The sequence below is a fragment of the Limulus polyphemus genome, unplaced genomic scaffold (assembly GCF_000517525.1).
Source record: "Limulus polyphemus unplaced genomic scaffold, Limulus_polyphemus-2.1.2 Scaffold5138, whole genome shotgun sequence".
In the NCBI taxonomy this organism is placed as follows: domain Eukaryota; kingdom Metazoa; phylum Arthropoda; class Merostomata; order Xiphosura; family Limulidae; genus Limulus; species Limulus polyphemus.
The window spans coordinates 48979-58148 of NW_013670748.1; the positions used below are offsets into that span (position 1 = coordinate 48979).

Here is a 9170-nt window from a genome sequence, read left to right on the forward strand (position 1 = left end):
ATTGTTTGGAAAAAATATGTTCAGTAAGTTCTCTCAGTTGAAGTAATTAGTAATGAAAGTGTACTATAATAAGTAATTAGTAGTGAAAGTGCACTATAGTATGTACTTAGCAGTGAAAGTGTACTATAATAAGTAATTAGTAGTGAAAGTGCACTATAGTAAGTACTTCGCAGTGAAAGTGTACTATAATAAGTAATTAGTAGTGAAAGTGCACTATAGTAAGTAATTAGCAGTGAAAGTGTACTATAATAAGTAATTAGTAGTGAAAGTGCACTATAGTAAGTACTTAGCAGTGAAAGTGTACTATAATAAGTAATTAGTAGTGAAAAGTGCACTATAGTAAGTACCTAGCAGTGAAAGTGTACTATAATAAGTAATTAGCAGTGAAAGTGCACTATAGTAAGTAATTAGCAGTGAAAGTGCACTACAATAAGTAATTAGTAGTGAAAGTGCACTACAATAAGTAATTAGCAGTGAAAGTGCACTATAATAAGAAATTAGTAGTGAAAGTGCACTATAATAAGTAATTAGTAGTGAAAGTGCACTACAATAAGTAATTAGTAGTGAAAGTGCACTACAATAAGTAATTAGTAGTGAAAGTGCACTATAATTGGAACTTTGTATTATTTAATATTTTTATGTCTTACTTCAAATCGTTGACGTTTCTGTGAGAACTGGTTTTTCTCTTTGTTTTACTATTTCTTGTACGTATGTACAAAACGACGACTTGTTTTATTTTCCCCTCCGATACATAAACACCCCTGCAATGGATCATGAACTCGTACCATTTCCTTTCTGCGCCACATATAAAACGACAGTACTCTTTCGCGTATGCAAGTTCTGATATATAACATATCGCTGGTATTATATATGTGTATATATATTTTTTTTCAGGCTATTCAACAAGCTAGGACTACACGTTGACGATTCTTGAGATATGGAGATACTAGGATTGTTGTTTGTCTCCAACTGGCTAGTGTACACTGTTGCAGCCCTGTTAGCTGTGTATCTGTGAGTTCCTCGCCTTTCATCTGTTGTAATTTTTTATTATTGTGAGATTTTGTTTTATACAAACAAATTTTCAGAGCACCAACTTAGCTTATTTGTGTTTCATTACTTTGATGTTTGCCTGATTAAACAGATACGGTAAACAGCGATGTATACTTTAGACAGCTGGACGTTATGAATTATTTAATAAACGTCAAACCGTTAAAGTTTTTATCGACTGTGTGCATCTGGTCACTCCTACACTCCAGCCAGGCGAATTTAATTCATCAAAACGTCAAAGCCGATTTCCGCAGTAAAAAAGCAATTTACGTGTAATCGCCCTGTTCTTTGTTTCTTCTCCTATAAGTAGGTGCATTACTTGAAGTAATGAAGTGTAGTTAAACTTCTTTAACTCAAACTCGTTGAATTGAACTGATTAAATGAGTTCTCGCTTGATCTTCTGTAAACTTTTACAATTGACACACAGAACAGAGATGTCCACATTCCAGTGTCTGTTTTCTGATTGATCAGCTACATTGTGAAATTCATTCTGATTTCGAGCTCGGACTTGTTTTTGATCTGACAGAGCCATAACTAGTTCTGAAGTCCTGTTGTCTTGTTATCTGTTCTTACTGGTCATGTACTAAATGAAGGGAAGAAAAAACTTGTAATATGAAAATTCAGTTTAATTTGCGTTCGAATAAAACGACTTATTATGTGTTTTTAAAAAACAACAAATATTTTTACTTGTCCTACTATGGTCAGGTGGATAGGTTCACTTCAATAACGGGAAAAACCGTTACGTGTTGCCAAAAGTTGGCGGAGGGTTCTGTTGGCTATGTACCTTCTCTCATTTATATCAATTACGAATTATAGATGGTTAACGCAGATAGCTCTTGTGTATCTTTCTGCGAACCCTAAAGAAAATTCTATAAACGTCAACAATTCATTGAAATGATAACTTGTTTTAATAATTATTTATTGCGACAAGGATGTGTTGGAGAGTTTGAGCTTGAACACTGATATTAATACTCAAGGCTGTGTTGGAGAGTTTGAGCTTGAACACTGATATTAATACTCAAGGCTGTGTTGGAGAGTTTGAGCTTGAACACTGATATTAATACTCCACGTTGTCAATTTTTTTAGAGTGGTACATTGGTTGTACGTTTTGCTTCATAAATTTATATCACGTTTTAAACAGTGAACGATTAGGTAATCTTAAAACCAGATCCCAGCCGGATCTGCCATACTGCATGGTGTTTCAGTGGTTGTAGATAGGTGTGTCACATGGTAAGTTGGAAATGGTTTAATTTAAGACGAAGAACTTGTCTTGTTGATATGTTCATCATCTGGAGTGAAAGAGCAGCCGTATTTATGTAAGTGGGAAAAGTTTATCTAGAATAATGGATATGATCATCAAAATAAAAAGAACGCCATTTTGATTGGAACTTATGATACGTTTCTAAAGTGGATCCCTAAATTTATCATAACTGAACAATATTTATGAAAAAAGCTTCTAATATTTTTTAAGTAAATAAATAATCTATTATTTAACACTGTAACATTAAATAAGGTACCATTAGTTATTCTTTAAATATTACTTGCTTTGTGTATAGGAAATGGATACGTCTGACACGAGAGAAATCCTTAATAACGTTACTACTGTAACTCCCTAGGTACCTGACAAAGAATTTTGGCTATTGGAAGAGAAGGGGGATAAAAGAGATCACAACCAGATATCCGTACCAGGGTATCCTGTATTTTTTAAGAAAGGTAATCGTTTTACATGATTATCATTTGGTTAAAAGAAAGAATGTGAGTTTTTCCTATTTTCGTTTCTTCAGTCATACTTAATCTTTCGGACTATAAGAACTTAAGAAAAGTAAACACACACACACACACCAAAAAAAAAAATCAACCAAATTGGCATGTGAATTATTTAATAGACTAACGTATATATGATTTTAGTTTAAGCATTTGTGAAATGCTAATTTTTCGTTTTCGTTCTTCGAAAAACCAAAAAATTCAAGTATTTGATAATATGAATTTGTTTTTCCCCTCTAGCCTTTTCAGGAAATACAGGAGGAATGCTACAAGAAATATGGAAAGATTTATGGGTATTGTTGAGTTTAATTCATTTAGTAGCAGTAAGGCATGTTATTTTACAGAATTTGAATAATATTTTCTTCCAGTGTATTGTATCCAAAGAAGAAAGCATACATAAAAGTTAGTATATCGGGTTAGTGAGTCAAAAAGGCAAACTTATAATTTTATAAAACTAGTTTTATATATCAACTAAGGGGAAAACATTTTAATGTGAATTCCTTCAAAGTGAAATTAGTTTAATAACTATAGTGAATCGATAATTAGATAATATTGTTTTACAGGTTCGGATATTATAATTAGACAACACTGTTTTACAGGTTCGGATATTATAATTAGACAACACTGTTTTACAGGTTCGGATATTATAATTAGATAAAACTGTTTTACAGGTTCAGATGGTGTGGCATGGCCTGTTAGTTAGGGCGTAAGCTGAGGGTCGTGGGTTCGAATCTCCGTTCCACCAAACATGCTCGCCCTTTCAGCCATGGGGGCGTTATAATGTGACGGTCACTCCCACTATTCGTTGGTAAAAGAGTAGGTGGTGGGTGATGATGACTAGCTGCCTTCCCTCTAGTCTTTCACTACTAAATTAGGGACAGCTAGCGCAGATAGCCCTCATGTACCTTTGTGCGGTGCCCCCCAGTAGCACAGCGGTATGTCTGCGGACTTACATCGCTAGAAATCGGGTTTCGATACTCGTGGAGGGCAGAACACAAATAGCCCATTGTGTAGCTTTGTGCATAAATTCAAACAAATACATAAATATACGCTCTTTAGAAACAGCTGTAATGAGTAATAGTAAGTAATACGTATATCTCGGTTTAGAATTTTGTCAATTACCGAAGATACAGTTGGAAGTTACTTCTTCTAGTGCAGTTACAAAAATGTGGCCCCAACCACGTATCGGGGAATACAGCCCATCTCTTTTTATCGTGTTATGTGGCCCTGAACTACCAATTCAAGGTACCGTTTGTTTTGAGCAAAGTCACTGAGTATTACACAGTAAGCAACTGGTACAACTTTGTGTTATGGTGTATTATGGACCCCAAGGTCGCGTGATTAGAACATCTTCGTTCTGGAGGTCTGCAGTCATTTTAATAGTAATCAAATGAAAATATATGAAAAGCTTGCTATGAAAGAGATATTTCAAATATCAAACTAAATTGTAAATTAAAGTTTGAGTAAACAATTCCCTAATTGTGTGATAATGCTGTTGCTAATGTTCGAATGCTATGTCTCTAACATGCCCAAGACCCGAAAAAAAAAGGCCGCCACCCTTGTTACTCACGTAAGTGTCATTACTCAATCGCATAGTGACATTGAACATGCGCAGAACTTAGATTTTAATTTAACAATATGTGTGTGTGGGGGTGAATTTCCGGCGTTTCAACAACTTAACTTATAAAATTTTAACCGCCCAATTGAATACTTTTGTTTAAGCACAAAACTACAAAATGGGCTAGCTGTGTTGTGCCCATCACGAGTTTCAAACACAATTTTACTCCAAAAACGTAAGCACACAACTATAAAAAAACAAAAACAAAAAAATATTAATTCCGGTTCTGTCAGCGTAGTATATCTGTACCAAATTGTACTTTTGTAAGAAATCAGAAAATAACCAACATCTTTATGTAGCCACTTAATTTATGAAACTTGTATCTACTGCGCATGCTCCCAATAAGTGCCTGGTCTTCATTTGAACTGACACTTACATTCTCCCACCACCACAAATAATAATAAAAATCCTCTTTAATAAGTTGGTAATCATGGAATGGGATAAGTCCTGCGTGCAACTTCGAGTACATAATTTCTCTTATAGTTTTTGTTAAGGAGTAATTAGAAGTGATGAGTGGATTTAGATGGGGACGAACCCGACGCAGCTCTTCCTTTTTTTTTTTTTTCATGCGAATCTTCGACTACGTCTTTCAAATGTAATGCTAAAAAATATGCGAAAAGCATGAAAATATCGTGTGTTTTTTTTTCTATTGCTGAATAGCTATCGGCCTTTGATCCAAGAGGGGATCTTTCGTTTAACCTCGTCCCGAAACCCATGACCCGTTTTTTTCATAGGGTAATAATAATAATAATAAGAAGAAAAAGGTCAAAGGTGATGTTACGATGCCAAAACATTTTTATAGCCTCGTCCTTAATAGCTGTATATACATAAAAAAAAATTAAAACTTGGGTTGCATGGACAACGTCCACATCAAACGAAAAGTTCCCGGGGAGTGCAAAACAAAAAAGCTTTTATTTGTTTGAAATTCCTACTCAAATCTGAAACTCGAAACAATAATGAAACTTGCATTTACACAATGTAAACGAAGATCACAAAACATTTGTAGTTTATTTTTGCATATGGTGCAACTGTCCATTGCTGCACACTTGGAAAATGGGCAGCATGTAATAGATGCAACGCTGCAAGGACACGTACAATATTGGAGTCGCAATTTTGGTACGTTCAAGGCTTAACTAACGCATCAGGTCGTCCTGCTGATGTGGTGATTGGTTTTAATACACTATTGCAGATTTTGTAACGGCACTGTTGCTGGTTCCATCCAAGTCTGTTGTTGACAGTGTTGGTCCAAGTGGGACATTGTATATATATATTTGAAGTTCTGAGTACGAGCCTTTCATTGTTGGCTGATCTGAATTTGATTATACTGCTTGATATGAATTGCAACGACAGATAAAAGTTTCTGTTGGTGAAATAATGTTTGTGGAAAATATTGTACGTGTGAAATCCACAAGTAGCCCTGTTTACATGTTGATCTACAATTACCCAGGATGTGAATTACAAGTTCGTCAAAAGGAATTGCGTGTGCATACTGTTTAATTGCACACCAATAGCCAAGCTCACTAAGTCCAGAATATTGGAGCTTTTTTCTGGAATGGAAGATAGCACACATCAACGTTTCTGGACTCAACAGGACAGTTATAAAACCTAGATTGGTATAATGTACGACTCGACACCTAGTGAAGCCTTGCGACACCAATACTGTGTGCACTGCAGTGCAGCAATGGACAGTCGCACCACCTGTACAAAATAAAGTTCGATTTTTCGTGATCGTTAACGGTATGTCTCCAATGTAATCTAAATTTTATGTACATTTTGTGTATACGTGATTTTAATTACTGTTTTAGGCTGAAGCAAGGTTGTGTTGTACTATTCCCTGACAGCTTCTGTTTGATATGTCTAACCTTACAACTCAAATTAAGAAAAACAAACGCACAAGAGAAATTTCAAGGACTCTTTAAGTTTCATGCGAGACTCGTGTCAAGGAAAAGGCTGCGTTAATCATCCAGTTTGGTCATTAAGAAATACTACTAAATACTAATTGTAATAATAATTTATTTAAAAATAGGTAACGTATTTTAATTTCAAAAACACCAGCCAACCATTTGCTATTTGTCATACATTTTAACAAATAACAATAAATTTTAAGGAAAACTAAATTTCTTTTTTGCTAGTTTTAGTATGTAAATGGTTACAATTAATGTGTGTTTCAGGCTCTACGAAGGGCGAAATCCTATGCTAATGGTGGGAGATCCGGAGCTTGTAAAGCTTATCCTGGTCAAGGATTTTCATGCTTTCACCGATCGCAGTGTAAGCAAAGATTTTGGCCATCTTTAGGAAACAACTATTCATTCTAGCATCAAAAAGATGATAACTAAGCCAGTTACTTAACCCTTGTTATTTCTTACCTTTCTCTTTAACATATAACGACAGCACCTCTCGTGGCAAAATTCTAACTTTTGTCTTCAAATATTGATGTTTAATCAAAGCTGTTTTAATCCATTCGTTGAAAACTGTATCTTAACTCCTTTTATTTAAAACATTAAACTCGCATAGTTTAATTATATATTTAATTATAATTCACGTGACACTTCCCTTTACGTAGTAAAAGGTTAACTTATTTTACATCATATGTCTAAAGTTGTTTATTATTTCTAAATCCATGGTCTTTATATATATATATATATATAAGTTTGCAATTGATATGCAAAACTGTCTTAATAATCTCTAAGTTAGTTCCTATACAGATTTATTCAGTTAAAAAGAGTTCTAGGCTTATATATGGACGTTTGTATTTAAAATGATCTGCATAACTACTGTTTTGTACTAGAAGTGTGACCTTGTTGCCAGTTTTGTAACCCAAAACGTTGTGCTTTTAACTGCAAGTGTGTGACTTTGTTGCCAATTTTTAACCTGAAACATCACACATGTCAAGTTTAATGGTGGCACTTCACAGATCGTAATCAAAGTGATTTCACAATACACATCTTAAATTACCGTTTCTCGTCTTTAAGTAAATCCTCCCATTTGGATTGCTATGATTTTTGTATTTCAAACTTTATAAACTGTATCCAATGGAATGTACCACTTTTACAACACGTGTGATAGATCGACTGGTTTTTTATTACCCTAATATGTCGATCATAATATACTTATATGAGAAAAATATGTCTTAGTAATAACATATGTTATTTATTTGTTTAATTATGTGTTTTACTTTGATTCAGGGTATTTCGAGTGATGACCCCATTCTGAGCAAATTTTTATCGATTCAGTGTGGAGAAGAATGGAAGCAAACCAGAAGTGTCATTTCACCAACTTTCAGCACCAGTAAAATAAAAAAAGTTTGTTTCCATCTTAGTAGACTTTGTTACTGTAAAATGCATATTATGAATTTGACTAACTGGTAACAATCTATTGAAGAGTCTTTACCCGAAATATTGTAACTTTAGTTTTCTTTGATGCTATGGATCAGTGAAAATACATAAATGTATCGCTGTGTCAGATTAAGAATGAGACAAGTGAGCGGCAACAACCTTTCTTCAGTTCCATATGATAACCTTAATGCTCATTGAGCACTCATATTCAAGTGTGTATTATAACTTTAATGCTTTTTAAAACACATTGGAGTTAACCATATACAACTGAAGTGTTCGCGCGAAACATTGAGTTATCAAAACTTTTATTTTTCTCTGGTATTGATGGTTTACGTTAATTTATTTAGGTGTTCTGTGAATGTTTCGTCATCTGATATATTTAGTGCTTTTTGGGACTTTTAGATGACTGGGCTCGTTGAAGACACTGTGAAAAGCTTGATTCGAAACCTTGAGGAAGCTGCCGACAAGAAGGAAGTTATTGACTGCAAAAAGTACGTTAGAATTCTCAATCCTACCCATACAAAACGTACGTGTTTTAGCCATCTAATTACCGTACGGATGGTCCCTAAACTAAAAATGTACTTGGAAGAATATTTTTTCAAGATTATGAAAAACCTGTTTGAACCGAACTGAAATAAAAATCCGCCAAATATAGTTTTTAGAATAAAATTTAACACCATTTCTGTCATGGAAAATTACTTTTAAGTAAATTAACAATATATGTATGTACGTGTAGTGTTTATAACGACGCATAGGCCTGTAGAATGGGAAAATAAACCTGATTTTTGGAATTCTCTAGCTAGGAAATGCATACAAATAATGGAAATGCCTGTTAATTTTTTACATTTATTTGTTAATATGGGTTTGGTCCCCCGCGAGCTGATGACACAAAATTGACACGAAGTGAAATAGATAACATTTAGTCCTGACGACTGTGGTGGTCAAGTTAGATGCTCAAAGTTCCTCAGGTTCTTTAAACCAATCTTTAATAATTTCAACTGTATTGATCGGTACACTGAGTGTCCGCCATGTTTAACTGATGCCACAACCTTTTAATAAGGGTTTTAAACTACCCACAAACACGCCCATTTAATGGATGAATGTAGAAGATGACTAGTCTCAATAAACCACGTTCTTCGATTGATCTTTGACCCAATTTTGTTGTTGTTGTTGTTCTTGAGACCATTTTGCTCGAGCGTTTGCATTTGCTAGTGTTATTATATATACTGGAAATGGAACCTAAATGATTCTTCTAACTACTGGCATTGAGAAATTTGACACGAATAACTGCGTGAAGTAGATATATATATATATATATATATATATATATATATAGAAGAAACTACACAGAGAGAGAGAGTACGTCGTCTACTATACTAGTAGTAATAATATAACTAACGAAACTA

At 34.2% G+C, this 9170-nt stretch overlaps 1 protein-coding gene across 2 annotated transcripts in view; it reads left to right on the plus strand.

Annotated features, from left to right (window-relative positions):
* Nucleotides 1–824: 824 nt before the first annotated feature.
* LOC106472174 (cytochrome P450 3A9-like) overlaps nt 825–9170 on the plus strand; it is a 19837-nt gene continuing 11491 nt past the window's right edge. The window contains exons 1-6 of one of the 2 annotated variants that reach the window (XM_013932804.2): nt 825–1011; nt 2664–2760; nt 3052–3104; nt 6601–6697; nt 7615–7731; nt 8167–8255. In XM_013932804.2, coding sequence (XP_013788258.1) covers nt 938–1011; nt 2664–2760; nt 3052–3104; nt 6601–6697; nt 7615–7731; nt 8167–8255 — 527 coding nt within the window. In that variant the 5' untranslated portion in view covers nt 825–937. The remainder of the gene's footprint in view (nt 1012–2663; nt 2761–3051; nt 3105–6600; nt 6698–7614; nt 7732–8166; nt 8256–9170) is intronic. The other variant, XM_013932803.2, reaches the window with a different exon arrangement.